The sequence below is a fragment of the Ovis canadensis genome, chromosome 24 (genome assembly GCF_042477335.2).
Source record: "Ovis canadensis isolate MfBH-ARS-UI-01 breed Bighorn chromosome 24, ARS-UI_OviCan_v2, whole genome shotgun sequence".
Lineage (NCBI taxonomy): Eukaryota > Metazoa > Chordata > Mammalia > Artiodactyla > Bovidae > Ovis > Ovis canadensis.
In genome coordinates this window covers 49,618,339-49,640,175 of record NC_091268.1, presented here as the reverse complement: position 1 = coordinate 49,640,175, position 21,837 = coordinate 49,618,339, and the positions used below count along the sequence as shown (strand labels likewise).

Genomic DNA, 21,837 nt, shown 5'->3' with positions numbered 1-21,837 from the left:
CCCTTAGTGATAACCCTTCTGGGCTGGCAGATATGACGTGTTTTTCTCTAAAATAGACTGACCCACGTACTGGAAGGGGCCTCACAGGGCACTGGGAAGGACTGGGTTGGCACAGAGCCCAGCATGCTTATGTCTCTGGAGAAGGCCCAAGCCTTATCCATGCTTCCAATTCCCAGAAAGACCTCAGATCCATGAGCCCCAACTTCAGAAAGGAAAAGACGTGCAGGAAGACACCGGGACCCAGTGGGCCCACCCTCTTCTCTGCTCCGGCAGCCTCTGCACGCACCCATCAGGACGCCCTGTCTTTCTCTCACTCCGTCTTTCAAGTGGCTTTCAGAGTTCCACATGCCCCATGTGTCCTACAAGGGGCCTGGGTTTGAGCCCAGCTCTGCCACGTCCTGGCTGTGCTGCCAACCCCGCCAGCCTCAACATGCTCCCCTGGAATCTGGGGACATCACCCACCACAGGCCGTTGGGAGGATCCGGGGAAACCGAGCCTGGCTGTAACGGGTGCTCGGTGAGCGAAGCTGTCACTGTCTTATCAAAGCCGGACGGGTCCTCTGGAAAAAACACTAGAGGACCCAGAAGCTGCCAAGGAGGTCTCACACTGGGAAGCTTTGGCCCTCCTCGTGGTCAGGAGGGCCGGGATGGGTGAGCGAGGTGGCACCAAGATGCTGACTTTCCGGGGAATGGGGCAGCCACAGGTCCCCATGTCCAGTCACCGCCTGCTGAGGCCACCCTCTCTCAGAAATCTGCCCCCATCCCGCCCACCACTGTGAATCCTCAAAACGTTCTGCAGGCCCCAGACTCTCAATAATGATCAACGCTGAGGCCCTTGGTCAGGGACAGGTGTCTGAGCATCCCAGAAGCATCCACCACTGGCCACTCCAGGGTTTTCCCACTTTGAAGTGTCACCTAACTTAGATGGGGCCCATTTCCTCACTTTCTCAGGGTGCCCTAGGGACCCAACTGTACCCCAGGGGCCAGCACAGCAGCCAGCCTACATCACCTGCTGCCACCCCACACGCTCAGCTTTTTGCTCTTTCCTCAACCAATTGTTAAACACCAAAACTGGGCTCCAGCCTTCCCCGCTGGGCTCAGGGAGAGGACTGGCCCTTCTGTGTCTGTGATTTCAGGGCCAGGCACACAGCGGAAGTCAGTGAAACGTCCTCGTGTACCCAGCTGGGGCACAAACGCACAGCCAAAGGATCTAACTGCTCAGAGAGCCCGATTCTCCTGTGCCAACGAACAGATCACTGGGTGTTAACCCACGTGGCAACTACCAGCACTCACGCGCCAGAGGTCATGGAGGTTGGGGGGGACACAAGGCTGCGGATGGCCATGGTCCCCTGGCACCATGTGACACACGCAGAGGACATGAGGAAGTAGTGGGGACCACCAAGGAGGCAGGCGCCAGATCTTCCCGGCACTGGGGGAGCCTTCCCAGCTAAACAAGGGCGGAAACCCAAGGCCCTGACAAAGCACATGGCTGGACACAACAGCCATCAGGAACACAAGATACCTGGCTGCGCGGGTGGCGGACGGTCCTGAGGGCTGGTGCTGCAATGCCAGGTGGGAGAGGCTGGAGCGGCAGAGGGGCATGCTCCCCAGGGAGGACGGCGCCCCGGCCCAGGGGTTGGTGGTGTTTAGCCTGGGCGCAGACCTGGCCCCGGAGAGGGAGGGCTTGTTGTACGGAGCAAAGGCCTGGTGGGTCCCCCAAACAATGGCGGTCCTGTGGGGGGGCTGGGGGACGGGGTAGGCGGGGAGGTTGGTCATGGAGTGGCGGTAGCGGCCTGACACGGGGCCAGTGGTACCACTGCTGAGGCACTGTTGGCAAGAGCAGGCCACGCCTGTGTGGCCTGGCGGGGCGATGATGGTGGTCACCGGGTACGGGGGCCCCGCCTGGCGCCGCACACTCCGGCAGAAGCTGGAAGTCTTGTTGGTCTGCGTGTGGGTGGCATAGTTGACAGTGTAGTTGTACCCCAGGGGCGCCAAGTCCACGAGCTGGTTGCCCCGGGCCACCTGCTGCTCCAGGTAGTCGCAGACGCTGGCCTCGTAGGCCGTCCAGGAGTTGTCGTCACCCAGCCACTCCCAGATGACGCCCCGGCCGGGGGCCGAGTGCTGCGGGAACAGGTGCCTCCGCACGGCCCGCATGGTGCCTGTGTTAAACGGAGGGACGCATGTCAACAGCTCATCTGCCGGCCCCTCACCACCCTCAAACCAGGGGGGTTTAAAATTCTCTTTGTTCCCTACAGCCAACATAAGATAATGTGGTCACAGTCTATATACATGGGTCATGCTGCTGTCTGGCCTAAAGGCTGACACTGATGACTCTCTCCAAATTTGGGATGAAAGGTAGAGAGCACTCTCTGTGCAAAGAAACTGCGGACCAAAGGGATGAAGTGGCAGAGGGGAACTGGCCTTCCTCAGCAGGACTAGGGGACGCTGGACGCTTAAAGACCAGCTGTGGCTCAGGCTTGACGAGGCTTCTCAAAACATTCCTAAAGGTGAAACCTGTGTGGGCTGACTGAAGAAACCGGAACAAAAATGTCTGAAGAAGATGAAACCAACTATAATCCAACTACCGAGCGGAAAGCACACTTCATATACTGCAATATATTCCTACCCGTCTAGTCTTCTAAGCACATACGTTTAGGTGCAGCTGACAACCAGTGAAAACCTTTCCTATTTCCATGTACTATGCCGTAAGTAGTTCTTAGGTCTCTAAGACTCTGTGAAACTCATTTACTTTTTTTGTAATTTTTTTTTTGGGCCCCATGGCATGTGGGATCTTAGTTCTCCCACCAGGGATGAAACCTGTGACCCCTTGCAAAGTGGAAGTGCAGAGTCTTAACCACTGGACAGCCAGAGAAGTCCCAGAAACTCATTAACTTTTACAGACTTTTCTTACATGGATATACGTGGATTCCCTTGGACTTCTCAGGTAGCAACTATTAGGAGACACCTGTGGTTAGCTTATATGAATAAACCAAATTGCATGATTACGGAAAGGAGAAAAGGGAAAAATCAATTTGGGCCATGTTTCCAACAGTACCTGCTGAAAGATGACCACTGGGATTACCCTCTACCTGGTCTCCTGACCTCAGCAGCCAGAGCGATACATTTAACCCCCAAATCAGATGATGTCACTCTTCTGCCCAAGTCCTCCCTGGCCTCCTCCTTTCAGAAGAAAAGCTGAAGTCCCTTCAAGGGACAGAAAGCCCTGCACAAGCTGCCCTTCCCCCTGGCCTGTGCCTGGCTCTTCCTGGTGACCAGGCCACACAAGCTCAGAATAACCTCTCCCTACACTTTACACACCCTCAAAAACAGAAACACTCACTGACCCAACCATACATGGGTCACGAATTATTTATCTTGCTCGCTGTCTTTCTTGGTGACTGCAAATGTCATGAGGGCTGGGACTTTTATCTGCATCTGCTGCCTGGAAGCCTGAGTCCTCACACCCCCGAGAAGGCTGCTATGGGATCAGGCTGTGCACCAGTGCATTTTGGGCCGACAGTTCCTTGTCGTGGGGCCAGTCCTGAATGCTGTAGGGTGTTTATTTTGTAGCATCCCAGGCCTCTTGGAGAAGGCAATGGCCCCCCACTCCAGTACTCTTGCCTGGAAAATGCCATGGATGGAGGAGCCTGGTAGGCTGCAGTCCATGGGGTCGCTGAGTTGGACACGACTGAGCGACTTCATTTTCACTTTTCACTTTCATGCATTGGAGAAGGAAATGGCAACCCACTCCAGTGTTCTTGCCTGGAGAATCCCAGGGATGGGGGAGACTGGTGGGCTGCTGTCTCTGGGGTCACACAGAGTCGGACATGACTGAAGCAACTTAGCAGCAGCAGGCCTCTACTCACTAGATGCTGGTATTACCCACCCCACAGTCCTGACAGTCAAAGAAGTCCCTACACGTTGCCCAGTGTACCAGGAGACAAAGTCACCCTCAGCTGAGAACCACTAATTTAGAGGGACAGGCACAGCTCTGGGAAGAAGCTGGCGGCCCCATTCTCAGTAACGCTGATCACTGCTGCTGCAGCTGCTCAGCCGCTTCAGTCGTGTCCAACTCTTTGCAACCCCATGGACCGTAGCCTGCCAGGCTCCTCTATTCGTAGAATTCTCCATGCAAGGACACTGGAGTGGGTTGCCATGCCCTCCTCCCGGGGATCTTCCCGACCCAGGGACTGAACCCAGGTCTCCTGCATTGCAGGTGGATTCTTTACCACTGAGCCACCAGGGAAGCCCCTACTATTAATATTCACATAGGAAAGAAACACGAGTGCACAGGAGAGTGGAGTAACCACCCAGGAGACACAGCTGTCCTTCAGGAGCCAGAATTCATCACCAGGCCCTCTTCCCTAGCACGGTGTGCCACCCCCATGCTGGCTGGCCTGCTTGCCTGCTGCTTGCTAGACCTTGGAATCTCTACAGGCAGTTCTGCTTTGGGAGACAAGGGCAAGGGGCTGGGACGGCCTCTGCACTGTTTCAAGGCACCCTGTACCACAACGCGGTACCTCACACACTGTGTGGAACCTGCTATCACTTAGCATTGCCTCCTGACCCTGTGCATTTCAGAGGCAGGATGACGCTGAGTCAACTCTGTGACCCGAACACAGAGCACAATGCCCGGCCCGAAGTAGACACCTAGACACACGCTAGAGGCAGGAAGGGTCTTACCAGTGTCCTGGCGGAACTGCGTCCAGCTGGGGAGGTCGATGATATAAGGAGCCAGCGAGGGGTCGGCTTGGCCTAAGGGGATGCTGTGGGCCAGGCTCCCCAGTCCGAAGCGCTGGCCCTTCTGCTGCACAAACTGCTGCTCGATGTAGCTGCAGACGGCGGCGCTGTAGGGGTGCCAGGTGCCCAGCCCGTCCTGCCATTCCCACACGGCCACTGCCACCGGGCTGGTGTACACCTGAGCCAGGGAAGGGCTTGGGGCCATGGCCATCTTCCCCAGGACTCCCCGACTTCCCCAACGGGTTCAGACCACACTGGGCTGGAGTCTCGGGTTCATTGCCCAGTGCTGCCAGGAGACCTGTAAAAAAGACAGACAAGCGGTTACCCACACTCACGGTGGCACTGCCCGGGTCAGTCTGGGTGAAGGTAAAAGATCGTGCTTTTCCGGTCACTTTTTCCCTAATACTTTAAAAGCTTCGTGAACCAAATACCTCGCCCTGTCTCTCTGCTCAGGCAGCCAGTAAGAATTCAGTATCAACCTAGCAGGGCTCTTGCCTCTACAAATGTCCGGGAAGACACAGTGACTGAATTCTCGGTGCTAACCATCAGCCCTGCTTCTGTCCTTTTACCGATACTTTCCCTCTGGCCCAGCTACTAAGTGTATCTTTTGACAGCATATTTTCATGAGTTGCCTCAAATCCTTCGTGGACTGGGGCCATGAAGACGCTTTACACCTGTGTGGGGATGCCACGGTTTCCAAAGTAGGTTTGTTAAGACACAAAACAATACCTGCTGTGTTACAAATCAGAAAAAAACAAAAACAAAAACAGAGTCTCAGAAAGGACCAGGGGCTCAAGGGCAGCCCGGGGTCAATGGCAGAGCAGGGACTCAAAGCTGGGGTGGGTACCAGCCCCACCCAGGCCTCCAGGGCCCCCTGGGCTCCCGCACCATTAACCGTGAAGCCCAAGACGGACATCCAAATCCCCGGGCACCGAGGTCCTCCCTCTCAGGCCTCTCTGAGCCCCACCCCCGGGTCCTGGGCCTCGCTGACCAGCGGCCAGTTCCAGAGACTTTACACCCATCTCCCAAGGCCTCCTCCCAGTCACCCCCGCCTAGCTGCATCATTCGGGGTTTTCCCAGGCCACCCGTCGCATGAACTTCTCCTCCACGGCACCATGAAATATATACGGGGGTGATGGCGGTCCCGGTCTTTCTGTCCCCCTCAGACGGCAGACACCTCACGAGTCGGCCTTGTCGACAGCCCCATCACCAGCCCCAGCACGGGCCATGTCACGCAGCATGAGTTTGACAGGGATTAGCTCCGAGCACAGCTAAATTCAGGAGCAGATGACGATTCCTGTGCCTGCAAGTGTCTGAAGGAGGGGGGGCTGTGGACACACAGGGTGGCAGTGCCCAGAGCACCAGCTCCAGGGGTGCGAGGGGAACGGGGCCGACGTTCAGTGACAAACACCAGAGGGACTCGTCTCAGTTAAGTGGAACACTGTCAAGGCGGTATTTCTCCCACTTTATGGACAGGAAACTAAGGCTCCAAGAAGTCAAGGCATTACTGAAGGCCACACATACAGTGCTGAGTGACAGCAGAGTGCAGACCCAGATCAACCCGAGCTCATGCCCTTTCTCTCAGCAAGGAAAGCTCAGTCTGCGCTCTACATCGAGCTCCGCTTTCAGGCCCCACTTAGGGAGGAGAGGAGCAGGCAAGAAGGGGAGGGAAAGAGGAGCCTGCGTCTCAAGCCGTGAGCACCTTCAGCTGTGATGTCCACGGAGGGCCCTGGTGCCAAGAGGGTCCCAGTTACGGGATCTGCTCCAGTTCCCACACAACCCCCTTAAGCACAGGCATCGAATTTTGTTCCCACTTAGCAGAGGAGGAAACTGAGGCCCTGGAAGTTTCAGAAACTTGCTTACGTGGCCACTAATGAGGCCGGGACCCTGGGCTTCCACTGCTGTCCCTGAGACTGTGCTCCAGCAGGGTTTCTGTAAGAAGGCTGAGACCATCTGCGCCACGAGGAAGGCAGACCCTGGGGCAGCACGTGGAAAGGAAGGGGCATGGGCTCTGGCGCCCACACACGGCTTATTCGCGGTGCTCCACTTGTCTTTTGATGAAGGTGGCCAGCCCCTCCCAGCCTGACTTCCCGTGGACACGGCCACACCACCCTCTACTCTAAGTGCACTCCTCAGGGGCTCAGACGGACAGGTGTGCCAAGGCACCAGCAGGTATCAACAGGCCTGGCCTCCCTCCCTTTCCCTGACCCCTCCATCCCATCCCTGCCTACCCCTCGAGTCTGGGGGAGGAGCGGTGGCCCAGGGCGGCACCGTGCTACCTGAGAGCACAGGCGGTGAGTCAGGCCAGAGATAACTCTGAGCACACCTGGGGGAGCCAGGCCTGCCCCTGAGCTGCAACCACTTCAACAGATGCACACCTCCCGCCCTGAAGAACCAGACACGGGATGCCCTTGAGATGGCTAGAGGGTTTATTAGCTCAGCGCCTGCAATTAGAGGTCCCTGGAACGACATCCAGGTACAAATCACAGGACTGGTTTCGGGGCCAATTACTCCTGAGCCCAGACTTTCCCCCAGCACCTCCTGACAGGCATCACTCATTTTTCAGCCAGAGGGGGAGCCTCCCAGTTACCAGCACACGCGGTATGCTCCAGCATGTCCACACATCCCCAGGTGAACCGACTTGGAGAAGTCTGCCAAACAGCCTGAGAATTCCACTTGAGAACCTCAGCTAGAGTTGCAGACTGCAGGCACACCACAGTCCAGGCTGGCAGGGTCCTGGAGACCCAGAGATGAGAAAGACCCAGCTCACGGCCCCTCCGTGACCGGCCGCTGTCCCCACTAATACAAGGCCTCCACTTTTTGTCCAGCTGCATCAAATCCCAGCAAGTCCCAAAATATCTGGAGCCGATTCCCACCTCCCAGCCGTGGACCCTGCTGCCCATGTCCCGAGTCCCATCCTCTCCGCATCTGAGCCCCCAGCAAACTTGCCCATTTTTCCAGGCTCAGCCAGAGCCCCTTTCCGAGCCCTCCGACCAGGTGCTTGCCAGAAAATGCTGACTCCACCCTCCTGTGCGTCCTCACCGCATATCCTGCTTATCTGAACCGGACCACACTGATTGGTTTCAGAGTCTGTCCCCCCTCCCACACCATCCTAATGGGAACTCCCAGAGGGCAGAGCCGAGGCTGACCCAAAGCTGGAGCTACAGTTCTTCAAACACCCCAAATCCTAGAGGGGCTGAAACACACACAACAAGGGAGGAGCACCTTTCACTCCAGGGGCCTGGGGCGGGCCTGGGGCGAGGCCCAGGATGCCCACTGCTGTTCCCCCTCAAAGGCAGCAGTTACACACACACAGCAGCCAGTCAAGGCACCCATTCTCTGTTACAGCCTCAACCACTCCCAAGCCGCAGTTCAAAAACCTAATTTGTTTTGGCTCTTAATGATGGGGCTATTTAGGGTGCTCTTAATTATGAAAACTATTATTCTAATTGGCCATGGGAAAAAAAGCCTCAGTCTGGGGGCCACCTAAATACTTTACAATAATGGAGTAAGGGAATTCTGAAATAAATTATGGTACACCCCAATGATGGAATGTGAGTCTTTAAAAGGCTTTCAGACTTAGGATAACTCTCCTGACAAATAAAACACACAGGGTATGTAAGCACGCACACTGTGCTCTCAGGTAGGCAGGTGCCCCGTTTACTGAACGTCTACTGCAAGGCAGGCACTCTGCCCAGTGTCCTGTCATCCTGCTCTCTCAACCCTCAATCACCCCTGAAGGTAGAAATTATCCCCATTTTACAGACGCAGGAACTGAGGCCAAAAGAAATAAAAAATGTATTCAAGGTCAGGTGGCCAGTCTGTGACACCATGAAGCCCATGTTCTTTCTACCTTATATAAGCGAATTTTCAAAAGGTTGGAAGGAACAAATCTTGACATGTTACTAGGGGCGATGGAGTTGAGTATGGGATATATGTTCTTTACTTCTCTCTATACTGGCAGATGTTCTACAACGATCATATTACTTACGATGATCGGACCAGAATTATCTTTAAAAAATGTATTAACAACTTGACCACAAGAAAAACCATCCTGCCTTCCCTTGCATTCTTCCCTCAGATTTAGCCACAACCAACCCCTTCCCGGCCCCTGGTCCCAAGGCACAGCAGGACCCTGCTGTTCTACCAGAGAGGTGTTTGACACAAAAGAGAAGAGTTACGTGTGTCTGAGAGTCCTTCTATTCCTAGGGGATTTAGGAAAGCTTTAGAACAAGATCTGAGCTGACACAGGAATCCGAGTGAAACTCATCCCGCCTAATTGTGGGCCTCCAAGTCAGGGAGCCACACGAGTGGATCCCCTTACAGTTGAGGCCTCCAGGAAAAAGGCCCCGAGCGTGGTTTTAAACTGGTGCCCAGACTGAGGGATTATCAATGTGCCAACATGTGACGACCCATTTCCTCCCCCTTGAGTCCCACTGAAATACGAAGCGGCCTAGCCCAAGCCTGAGTGGGCACACGCAATGATCCTGGGACAGTCACAGCCCCTCTCCTGGGCTCAACTGCTCAGGGGGTTAGATGGGTTTTCAAGCCTTCTATAAACAGCAGTACCCTTTTCCAAATGTGACCGTACACCTCCCATCAATAACACAAAATGTAAAAACGTGGGGTGCTCTACCACAGAAGGTGCCCTCTATTTCCGACTCCGAGAGGCCCAGGAAGCTGCTGTGCAGGACAGAGGCATCTGAGGGGCACGGGTTGGAGACCAGTGAGACTGGGTGACCTTAAGCCCTATTTTCTAAGCTGCCTCTCTTTCGGGTGCTTTCCCAGAAGCACGGGCCTGCAACTCCACACTCCACCAGCTGACACGGTAAGCATGACCAGTAACCAAAGCATGACCTTGAAAAACCTGTTATGGGCAGCTGGCCACCCGGGCACTGTCAGAAAGCATTCCCATGGACCTGGGAAAGTCGAATCCTGTGCAAAGACATATCAAAGAAATGTTCTCCTTTGCTAGACGTGTTGTTTTTAACACAATGGAGTATTATTTTTCTGCCTCTCAAAGCCATAAAAATAACTTAATTTCAATACACAGTCCTACAAGAGTACACGGAGAAGTCACACTGCTGGGAAGGATAAACCCCTTCCAGAAAACAGTCTGGTAATATGTATCAAGAGGTTTAAAAATGTTCACTCAGGGGACTTCCTTGGTGGTCCAGTGGTTAAGACTCCATGCTTCCACTGCAGAGGGCGCAAGTTCAATCCCTGGTCAGGAAACTAAGATCCTGCATGCCCCATGGTGAGGCCATCACTTGCTTTGACCCAATCATTAAGAAATCTATCTAAGGAGATTAGAGGAAAACGTCAACATAAAGCTATTCCCCACAGCACTACTTTAACTTGGTAAAGAGAAGCAGAGAGAAAACTCAGTAGAAATGTACCCAAATGCTAACAACCACTGCCTTTGAGTGGAGAAACTGCAGGAGACCTTCTGTTTAACTTCTGAACTTTTCCCATTTTTTAAAGTGGGAAAGTTTTACTTCTGTTATCAGAAACAAACCTCTACAATGCCCACAACTTTCAAAAGATCGTAAATAGGAACTAAACCCCCACCGCTGTTAACCTACCATCCTGACTTTAGACGGCCACTCCCGTCCCAACGGGGTTTCATTAACAGGCCTGTCAAAGCACCATGGTGCCTCCTTGCCGAGAGACACACACCCCACCCCTGAGTTCCCAGAAAGTGCAAAAAACACACCATCCAAGGACCTGGATTATTACAACAGGAGCACTGCAAGGTAGGGCTTTGGTTTAGACAAGGGATGGCTCCATCAAGTGCCACTCAGACCTTACTAGGCTCCTGAAGGATGGAAGGACTAACACTTGAGTTGTCCCTTGCACACTGGGGCTGCAAGACGGAAATGACAGCTCCTCTCCTGGCTTGTGCCTGTCTGGGCCTCCAAAGGCAGGTCTGAGCAGACTATCCCAAATGGGGTTCAGAAAGCCACACAGTATCCAGAGGGTGGGCCCCAGTGACCAACAGTTGCTCCATGGACAACCTCCTCCACCAGCACCAAGAACCTGCTGCCCCTTCTTTGGCCAGGAGCAAACTGACCACCCACAGGTCATCAGTGGGCTGAGCCCTGGTTCCCAGGCCTACCCTGAGGCCAGAATGTGGGAGCCGAGGAAGCAATGGCAGGCACAGTGGCCAGCAACAAGAGCTTACTATGTATACCAGGCTAGTGCTGGCTAAGTATCTTCTAAGTGTTCTCACTTAATCTTTACAATACTGGACAGGGTATTATCTCTGTTTTATAAATGAGAAAACTGAGGAAAAAGATAAGCAAGTTGCCTGAGAAGTCACAGGTACGTGCTGTGCTGTGTTCAGCAGCTCAGTCGCGACCGACTCTGTGACCCCATGGACTGTAGCCCACAAGGCTCCTCCATCCCTGGGGATTCTCCAGGCAAGAGCACTGGACTGGGTTGCCATGCCCTCCTCCAGGGCATCTTCCCAACCCAGTGATCGATCCCAGGTCTCCCGCATTGCAGGTGGATTCTTTACCATCTGAGCCACCAGGGAAGCCCAAGAATACTGGAGAGGGTAGCTGATCCCTTCTCCAGGGGAACTTCCCAACTCAGGAATCGAACCGGGGTCTCCTGCATTGTAGGAGGATTCTTTACCAGCTGAGCTACATGGGAAACCCAGTCACAGGTTTCCCAAATCAGTTTGCAGAGGGAGAAGTTGATGTGGGCAAATCAGCCTGCCAGATGTGTCTGCTCAGCCTACTACAGTTTGTAAATTTTACAGATTGAGCCAATGTTTTAAAATTAGGATAAATCAGTCAATCAATCCAGATTTCCAGCTTCTCTTGAAAACCAGAAAACCTGGCAACGTTTGCAGGGCTGACCCAGATTCATTATCCAGCTAGCAACAAGCTGTACCGCTGCGGTGGCCGGTACCGCTCTCAAGGTTACCAGTTACTATGACTCCCCAGGGCGGGGCCAGCAAACCTTTTCTGTAAAGGGCCAGAAGGTACCTATTGTAGGCTTGGCAGAACATAAGGTGTCTGTTGCAACTACTCAACTCTGCAGTGTGAAAACAGTAATGGGCCACGTGTAAACTAACTCATGTGGTTGTGTCCCAATAAAACTTTATTTACAAAAACAGGCTGTGGGCTGACTTGGCCCGTGAGCTATGGCTTGCCAGCCAAGCTATGCTCTCACCGTCCGGATAGTTGAGAAGTACTTCTCGGAACCCGTTTCTCTTTTAAAAACTGGGAGAATGCTTATGGCTCTGGCGAGCCTCCCCTGCGGCACGCCTGCACTCTGCAGACACGAAGGGCTTCGCCCAACACCCGAGGGTGAAACACAGCACCTGAGAGCACGCTGGTGGCAATGTGGCCCGGGCCTCCTCGGGAAAGCCCAACTGCTTCCCAGAGCCACACCTTTCCTGCATCGGGCAATCAGGCCCTGGTCTGCCTCTCCTCGCTGCACTCCCCCGTGACTCTCTTGCCTGTTCGCACCGCTTCAGTAATCCCACGCGCGCTGATCGTCCAGGTCTTTCTTCAGATACCCTGCCCGCATCCCTGGTCCAGCCATCAGCAACCCCAAGGACAGCCCAGAACTGATCAGGCTGTTTCATGCCCGCCCCCTCCCACCCACAGTGTCCACTCTACCTGTCCATTCACTCATCTCTTAATTCCCTGTGAAATCTTTCCTAGACCCACTCCTGCCCTGCAGGGAGAAGCGGCCACATCTAACCGCCAATGTCCATGTGACATCTGAGTGCAATTATCTACTTGTCCCCTCCAGTGGGGCATGGGCTCCTTACAGGCAAGGATTACGGTTAGGAAAAGATTTTTCAAAGGAGACACAGAACGCTGACTATAAATGAAAAAATACATTTCACTGTGTTAAAATCAAGAATGGTTGTTCAACAAAACGTGCCTTAAAGAAAACAGAAAGTTACAAGCTGGAAAAAGATATGTGCAATAAGCACAAAAGATTAAAATCAAGCATACATAAACTCTTACAAATCTTTTTTTTTTAATGCCAAGAACCCCGCAGAAAAATTGGCAGAAGATATAATTTACAGAAACACATGCCAATAAACTCATGTAGAGATGCTTGACATTAGGGTTTGGTGACATAGAAACCATGATCCCAAAGATCCCATTTTATATCCATTCCATTGGCAAAAAAAAAAAAAAAAAATCAGCCTATATCAAGTGTTGGCAAGAGTGTGGAGCAAGTGTGGAAGTGTACAAGGGCAAACTCATATAACCACTTCAGAAAAGAGTCTGGCAACAGCTATGGAAGTTGAATATTTATTTACCCTATGATCCAGCAAAGCACCACCCCTCAGTTCACACCCAAGAAAACCTCTTGAGTAGGTGCAACAGGGAACATGTATAGAAGTGTTCAGAACAGCTCTCTCTCAGCAGCAAAAACCTGGAGACTACCAGGCACTCATCAATGGAAGATCAGATGCAGAAACTGGTTTGTTCACACCATGGACTATTATTCAATATTCAAGACAAATGAACCAAGTGATATGCAATACTACGGACAAATTGTAGCAATATGTTTTTAGGTTCCTTAGGAATACCCAGGTACCATAAAACTAGATAAAAATGAAAGCAAAGGGATAATGGATATCTCAGGATGGGAATGGGAAGAAAGATCAAACACTGGATATGTATTCTGTCTCAAGATCCCAGCTTTTGTTGTGGATGGATGAAATGCAGGAACTTACAACACTCATTAAAAAGAAACTTAGGAAATAAATAAAAGTAGGCCATGTGTGAATGGGTGATCAGTGTGGAGCAATCCAGTTCTCTGTTTATCTGAGGTGAATATTAAAACAAACCCACAGAGGTGACTGTTTAATTCATCTCCGGGTGCTGAGCACAAACCCTGGCACACAACTTCCTGGGCACACGTGGAATGAATGAGAGACGCTTCATCCGTGGCTCCATTCCTGCTGTCTCTTAGGTACCTCCAATATGTCTGAAGCCAAACTCACCTTCCTTGCTTCTCTCTCTTTCCTCCTGGATTCCTTGGCTCTGGGCTGCCCCTCCTCCAGCTTCTCCCCACAGCCCAGCAGCTGCCCTGGCTTGCTCTTGCCTCCTCAGCCCCCACTGTGAGCACTTGGCTGGGACCTGTCAGCCTCTCACCTTGATGAGCACTCGCTCTCATCTGGCTTCTCACACTTGTCTCTCCTTCTCAACCACCTCAGAGACAGGGGCGAGGCGGAGCTTCCTGAAGTACAGTCCTGCCCCTCTCTTCCACACCTCCCTTCAAGGTCTAGAAACAACGTTCACATTCCGTGGCTCACGGGGAAAGTCCATCAGCCCGGTCCCTCACTGTCAACACTATCTGCTGGCACACCTCCCTCCAGTACCCCCTCTTCCATCTACACTTCCCCCTCCCCAGCTCCTTCCAGAAAGTTTAAGTAACGACCCACTACCCCATATACATCCAGTTTCCCCAACTCTGCTTCAACTTTACCCGGCACCCTACCCACTTGGCCACCCAGTTAAACACCTCCAGGATGCCGTGCTGTGCCCTCTTGTGAGAAAATCCCCTCTCATCAACTTCTACAGCATTGCATCTGTCCTCCACAGTTCTCTCTGGCCGTTCTCTCTCTCTGACAAGCCCAGGAACAGCCAGAGCACAAACTTCCCTGTCTACCTCCCTCTACTAGAAGCTGGGGTGATGTAAGGAAACAGTCACAAGGAGAACGATCCAATCCAATCCATTCCATGCTTTCTAGCCAGGGTGCTCATTTAGCAAGGCCCTTCCTGGAATTCTCCTGCTAAAATCCCCCAAGTCTTGGCATGACAGGCAAAAGCCCCCACACTCAACCTTCTGCCCACCTTTCCAGGCTTCTCGGCCATGTAGCCATCCCGTTGCCCCAGCCACACTGGAGTCACACTTACAATGACCCAGACATGCCGGGTCTCTTCACAACTTTGCATTTACTGACTCCTCTGCCTGGCTTCGTCCCCTACTTCCTGGGTCCTACTCCTTCACAATTCACTTTGGCTCTCACGTTCTTGAAGCCTTCTGGACCTTCCCTCCTGCGCAAGGGTAGGGGTGGGATGGGGGGGGCTCTGCCCTGTGATTACCCACTCCTCCATATGTATCACACCGACAACACCTTGTCGCTGTCTATGGTTTCTTTATCTTTCCCACCAAACAATGAGCTCCTGGAAGACAGAGTTTTTGTGGCTGGTCACTGCACCCTCAGCACCGAGCAGGGGGCCTGACAAAAAGGAAGCACCCAGTAAAGGCTCAAGTGACCAAGGAAATTAAAATTTCCAATGCAGAAATCCTGACTCGTGTCCTTCATCCCATAATGCATGTGTGAAAACAGAAAGTAGCTTCTAAGACTGGTTAAACAGGAGAAGCTGTTGGCAAGAAGCCACCTGAATTTATCTGAGACAAGAGGCAATCAACAATCCACTCCCAGGGCTCACTTTCATCTTGGGGACCTCAAATTTCCCCCTCCCCAGTCCACACTTTCTCTACTGAAAACCAGATTGGAAAGGCAGCGACGTGAAGTCCCCGTGGCTCTCACCTTTTCTCTGTGGAAAGCTGGCACAAACCGTGCCTTCTTGATGAAGATACCAGATCCTTAGGAGGAATGACTTGTGTGGATTCCCATCTTGATAGAAAACGCAAACAACAAAAACCGGGCAAATCTGAAAGGCTTGCTGACTCAGCGACACAAATTCCAAGGCACCTTTGCCAACAAGGAAGAAGACGATCGAGTTTTAAATTGGGAAACAGCAGTTAGTGAAAACGAATGCACAGATGTTGGGTCTGTGTGCTGTGGCTGGGGACTGGAAACCACCAGATTTATTTTCCAACAGCCTGGGCACAGCAGAAGGTACAGTAGTCTCCCTCTGCCCACTCAATAATCAAGGGGCTAGTTAGGGGAAGGAAAAAAAAAAAAGCCCTTCCATAGAAAGGCCTGAAAGGATTTTGTAAGCCAGTTTGCTTTGTGAGCCTCCAAGAAATCAACAAACTACAGAACATAAAAGTTTGCCAAGGTCACACAGTAAATGAACAAGAAGCCTAGCTATAGTTACCCTGATGGTTTAAGTAAAGCCTGATTACCAGAAAGACCACCTTCTACAACTCTAGACGAGCTACATGGCATGCAGAAATATTTTGAGTTTCTTAAGCGGCCAAGCGTCTATGCACACACTATTTCCACTGCTACTGGCACTTAGGGAGGGAAGAGGAACCAGTGTGGAGGACAGTAGCTGACTTGAGAAAGGGTAGTTTCGGGGGCAAAGGGGGAGGGAAGTCTAAGTCCTCTTCACAGCGTAAGCTACTGGCACCCCGCAAAAGTGAGCCAGGCTCCCACAAAAGTGGCACTTCCTGGAAGGCGGACCGCACTTGAGAAGAAGAAAGCGGAGTTAGTTAAGCGAACTCCTCAGAAGTACAGCCCCCGGCTCCAGCGAGCCGCCCACCGGGAAGCAGATCCCAGCAGGACCCACACCCTCACTAGGGCAGCCCGGTGGCCCCGCCGCCGCCTCCCGGATCCTGTGGGAAAGGGTACTCTCCTTCCGACGGGCCAAACTCTCAGGGTCTGCGCCGCTCCCCTCGCCAGCCCTTCGGCGTTCCCGCTCCCCACCCCGACCGGTCCTAAAGCTCTGCGAGCGTCTCTCAATCCCCTCAACTCCCGCCCTCGGGGACCTCCACCCGGAGGCCGGTCCCCGCAAGCCCCCTGGGACCTCAGCCCGGAGCGCCTCTCCAGCCCGGCCCAACCGTCCCTCACGCCCACGCCCGCCCCCTTCCGGCCCCAGCTCGGCTCGGTCTCCCCCGCGTCCCCGGGACCCCAGCCCTAGGCGACGAGCAGGTGGCCCGGGCCGCCCCTCTCACCGAGACTGAAGAGAGCGAGGCAGGCGGCTGGAGGACACCGCCGCGCTCAGACTGAAGCTCCACTTCGGCCTGGGCACTGCTCCGGCCGTAGCTCCCACTCTAACGAGGAGGCAGCCTGAGTGAAACTCGGCGTCGCAGCTTCCTCGGGTTCCAGTACGCATGCCCAAGACGCTGGGCCTTCTGGGAAACGTAGTTCCGGCGGGGCAGCAGGGGCGGGGCCGAGCCCAATGTGCACCTGTTCAGTTCAGCTCAGTTGCTCAGTCGTGTCCGACTCTTGGTGATCCCATGGACTGCAGCACGCCAGGCTTCCCTGTCCATCACCAACTCCCGGAGTTTACTCAGACTCATGTTCATTGAGTCAGTGATGTCATCCAACCATCTCATCCTCTGTCCCCCTTCTCCTCCCGCCTTCAATCTTTCCCAGCATCTGGGTCTTTTCAGTGAGTCAGCTCTTCGCATCAGGTGGCCAAAGTATTGAAGCTTCAGCTTCAGCATCAGTCCCTCCAATGAATGTTCAGGACTGATTTCCTTTAGGATTGACTAGTTTGATCTCCTTGCTGCCCAAGGGACTCTCAAGAGTCTTCTCCAACACCACAGTTCAAAAGCATCAATTCTTCAGCGCTCAGCTTTGTTTATAGTCCAATTCTCACATCCATACGTGACTACTGGAAAAACCATAGCTTTGACTAGACCGACTTTGTCGGCAAAGTAATGTCTTTCCTTTTTAATATGCTGCCTAGTTGGTCATAGGTTTTTTTTTTATATAATTTTATTTCTGTATTTATTTTTGGCTGTGCTGGGTCTTTGTTGGCACCTGGGCTTTGCTCTAGTTGTGGCAAGCGGGGGCTCCTCTCTAGTTGTGGTGCGTGGGCTTCTCATTCCAGCGGCTTCTCTTGTTGCGGAGCACAGGCTCTAGTGTGTGCGGGCTTCAGCAGCTGCGGCACGTGGGCTCCGTAGTTGCGGCTCCTCGGCTGTAGAGCCCAGCCTCGATGGTTCTGGTGCAGCCACTTCGTTGCCCCACGGCTTGTGGGATCTTCCCAGATCAGGGATCAAACCCGTGTCTCCTGCATAGGAAGGCGGGTTCCTATCCACTGAGCCATCAGGGAAGCCCGGTCATAGGTTTTCTTCCAAGAAAAAAAAGAGCTTTGTACCTACTTGGGTGACAAACACTTAAACACGCAACTGCAATCTAGTGCGATAAATGTGATAAAGGCGTAAGAGCATAGAAGGGGTGCCTAATTGCAGGAAGAGGGGATGTCAGGAAGACATTGCAAAGGAGGTTATACTAGAATTGGATTTTGAAGCCTGAGTATGGGTTTGTCAAATGGAATACAGGGAAACTTTTGCAAAGGATGAGAGATGAGAAAGTGCCTGATGCATTCAGAAAGCAATGAAATGTTCTGTGTAGCCAAGGCAGAGAATAGGTACATGGACGGGGTGAGGACAGAGAAAATGGATTAGGGTGTGGCAGGATATGGGGAAATGGCTGGGTGAGATTATGAAGGACACTAAATATCACGCAAGAAATTTAGTCCACTGGAGTCAATGGAAGGATTTAAGCAGGGGAAAGAGAAGCAGCATTGCACTTTAGAAGTGTACCCTTGTGGTGGGTGGAGGATTGAGAAAGGAGTGGGGAGACCAGTTTGGAGGCTTAGGCTATAGTCCAGGTCAAAAGTGATGAGGCTTAAACCAGGCTAATGACTAATCTTTTGGATCACAGACTTCCTTTACAAAGCTAAAGAAAGTTGTTCCCAGAAAAATGCTCAGATGTATTCATACGTATACACACAGATATTTTTACATACAGTTCCAGGGGGTTCAGAGTCCTCTAAATCTTGGACTCTAATTGAATATCTTTACATAATCTAATCAAAAGCTAGTGAAGGAAGAGAAAGAGTGCCTGCAGCAGGCCTAGTTTCTGGTACTCTAGGCCAGGACCCAGAGCTGACTTATCACCCAGGAGCTGACTTAGAGGACACCAGTCTTGAGCCTGGGAATGAGCCAGTTATGCACACAGCCAGCTCTCCATAGAGGAATGAAGGGTAACGATTTACCTGCGATTTATACTAGATGCCTGAAGTGGCTACAGGTTAGAATAGGACGCTTCCCTTCCCCTCTCAGAGCCTCGGTCACCTCAGCCATAATCATCCGCAGGACGTCTAAGGCACCTAGCAGGTGCTGAGCACTGGACATGCGTCACCTCCGTGAATCCTCTCAACGAGATGGATGTTATTCCCATTTTTTTGGGACCCCGTCCCACAGCTTCCAGGACTGTGGGGGGTCCTAGCCACTGGACTGCCAGGGTATTCCCTGAGGAATGCTGACTCCTGAAGAACAGATGAGAGGCAGAAATGTCCGGGGAAGAGGCTGGACCTGGGGACATGGGGTGAGCATGATGGCTTAGATCCAAGAGAAGGGTCCCATGAAGGGGGTGCTCAGTGATGGCAGTTCTGAGAGGCCCAACCTGCTGGTCCCTGGGAGGGGAGCCCATCCAGAACCCAGGGCTCCTGCTTCCCTATCTGGGGCTCCCTCATTTTTCAGTCAACCGGCTGACATTCCAGAAAAGTCCCAAACTTCTGACTTAGCACAGAAAGGCCATTGGTGACTGCACAGCGGTTTCCACTGAGAGACAGGATCTGAGGTCATGGAGGTTAGGAACGCCTGGGTGTACAGGCGGCTCTTCCAAGAGCCATCTTTGTGTTCCACACATGGGAGGGGGGATTGAGAGGACCATCGAGGATAAAGCCCCACAGGGGGGATGACGCCACTTACATAAGGATGCCCGTGGCCGCGTGCACTTTGGAGGATGCGGGCCAACCCAGTGACCTCCGAAAGGCGGGAATGGCAGGTGATAGTCACTTTCTTTGTACTTTTCCTGTAGCATTTGAGTGTGTCCCAGTGAATAGTTTCCATTTTTATAACCTGAAAGGAAAGACTATTTTTATTTGGGGAAAAATGAAGAGTTCCAGTTGTGAAAGAGGCAAAATAGGGCAGCAGCAAGAGGGAGAAGAGGGGACAGGGACTCTGAGTTTTTAGGCAGGAAAAAGTGAGTGTGCTGTGTCCTGAGGTCACAGCAAGATGTCCCTCGAGAAGCTGGAAATGAGGGAAACTGGATGTACCACTTGCAAACTGAACTTGAAACCAATACACGCAGCAGAAGGAAGCTGGTTAAATGACCCTGGGATGCTAGATAGAAAGGATGAGGAAGACTCACAGGTGCTGACGGAACTGGTAGCTGAGATCTAATGTCAAGTAAAAAAGGAGCTTCATGGAGAAGGAAATGGCAACCTACTCCAGTATTCTTGCCTGAAGAATCCCATGGACAGAGGAGCCTGGCAGGCTACAGTCCGTGGGGTTACAAGAGTCAGATGCAACTTAAGAGACTAAACCACCAGAGAAAGACAACCCTCAATTTGGCAGCAAGTGACAACTGTCCTTAAGATTTCTCTTTTTTTTCCCCTGATAGAAAAAGAAAACACTTGGAAAAAGAAAATGATACATTTTCTATTCAAATGTGAAAAAAAAAGGAACTTTCAGAGCAGAGGGTTATAGTAGAGTAGGTACTTATTTGTGTGTGTGTGTGTGTTTATTGGTGTGTAGTTGATTTACAACGTCTTGTTAGTCGCAGGTACACACCAAAGTGAATCAGCTATTCGTATACATATATTCATTCTTTTCAGATTCTTTTCCCATACAGGTCATTACAGAGTATTGAGTTCCCTGCGTTATGCAGTAGGTTATTAGCTATCTATTTTATATATGCTAGTGTGTATATGTCAATCCCAATCTCCCAATTTACGCCCCCCTCCACCCCCTCCCCATATAACCATGTTTGTTTTCTACATCTGTGACTCCATTTTTGTTTTATAAATAAGTTCCTTAGTGCCATTTTTTAGATTCTACATGTAAGCTATATCATATATTTGTCTTTGTCTGACCTACCTACCTCAGTATGACAATCTCTGGGTCCATCCATGTTGCAAATGGCATTATTTCATTCTTTTTTATGGCTGAGTAATATTCAACTGGGCTTTCCTAATGGCTTGGTGGGTAAAGAATCTGCCTGCATTGCAGGAGATGCAAGCCATGCTGGTTTGATCCCTCGGTTGGGAAGATCCCCTGGAGGAGAAAATGGCAACCCACTCCAATATTCTTACCTGAAAAATCCCATGGACAGAGGAGCCTGGCAGGCTACAGTCCAAAGGGCTCCAAAAGTTAGGACACAACTGAATGCCTGAACACAGAGCACACTATTCCACTGTAAATGGGAACCACATATTTATCCATTCCTCTGTCAGTGAACAGACAGCTAGGTTGCTTCTCTGTCCTGGATACTGTAGACAGTGCTGCAGTGAATACTGGTGTGTGTGTGTGTGTGTGTGCGTGTGTGTGTGTGTGTATTTAAAATGCACACACAGGCTTGTCAGCAGAGATTTTTCTGGAAGGAAACCTAAGATGCTCTAAGAAGGTAACAGATGAGCTGAAGATTTTTATTTTATTTACTATATAGTTGGGCTTCCCTGATAGTTCAGCGGTAAAGAATCTGCCTGTAATGCAGGAGACACAGGAGACACGGTTTGATCCCTGGGTTAGGAATATCCCCTGGAAGTGGAAATGGCAATATTCAATGCTAATTTTTTCTATCACAAAAATATGAGACTGCCCCCCCCCACACACACACAGTAGGGTAGGTTAGGTATGCCCTGTGGGAGCTGAAACATTCCTGGCAGAGGCTCTGTCCTTAATCATCTGCCCAGAAGGAAAGACTTTTTTTTTCTAATGTCTCAAAGACCGGCATTTGCGCAACCTACGGACCTTTGAGGATTCCTAAGCAACGGAGGGGTTTCCCAGGTGGTACTAGTGGTAAAGAACTCGCCTGCCAGTGCAGGAGACATAAGAGATGGAGGTTCGATCCCTGGGTCAAGAAGATCCCCTGGAGGAAGGCGTGGCAACCCGCTCCATTATTCTTGCCTGGGGAATCCCATCGACAGAGGAGATTGGCTGCAGTCCACGGGGTCGCACAGAGTCGGACACGATCAAAGCAACTTAGCACACACGCACACAGCAACTGAGAACGAATGATGTGGCCCGAGAAAGAGGTGCCCATAGACGGGGGAGTGGTGGTGGCCAAAGGAACTTAGATTAAAAAATAAAGTCGGGATAAGGGGACCTTTCCTAATGGTCCAGTGGTTAAGACTTTGCACTTCCAATGGAGGGGGTGCAGGTTCGATCCCTGCTTGGGGAA

General features: G+C 51.9%; 1 protein-coding gene and 1 non-coding gene across 5 annotated transcripts in view; one reads left to right on the top strand and one right to left on the bottom strand.

Moving 5' to 3' along the window:
- The window catches only part of DTX2 (deltex E3 ubiquitin ligase 2), a 34,487-nt gene extending 17,725 nt beyond the window's left edge, over nucleotides 1-16,762 (bottom strand). For 2 of the 4 annotated variants that reach the window (XM_069571332.1, XM_069571334.1), the window contains exons 1-3: nucleotides 16,593-16,762; nucleotides 4,683-5,037; nucleotides 1,522-2,158 (exon numbers count right to left, since the gene is read on the bottom strand). In XM_069571332.1, the coding sequence (XP_069427433.1) occupies nucleotides 1,522-2,158; nucleotides 4,683-4,950 (905 nt within the window). In that variant the 5' untranslated portion in view covers nucleotides 4,951-5,037; nucleotides 16,593-16,762. Of the gene's footprint in view, nucleotides 1-1,521; nucleotides 2,159-4,682; nucleotides 5,038-15,279; nucleotides 15,445-16,592 lie in introns of all 4 variants that reach the window. The other 2 variants (XM_069571335.1, XM_069571333.1) reach the window with 2 other exon arrangements.
- A 5,002-nt stretch (nucleotides 16,763-21,764) lies between these two features.
- On the top strand, nucleotides 21,765-21,837 carry TRNAG-UCC (transfer RNA glycine (anticodon UCC)). The gene has a single exon. It is a non-coding gene; the product is annotated as a tRNA-Gly (tRNA).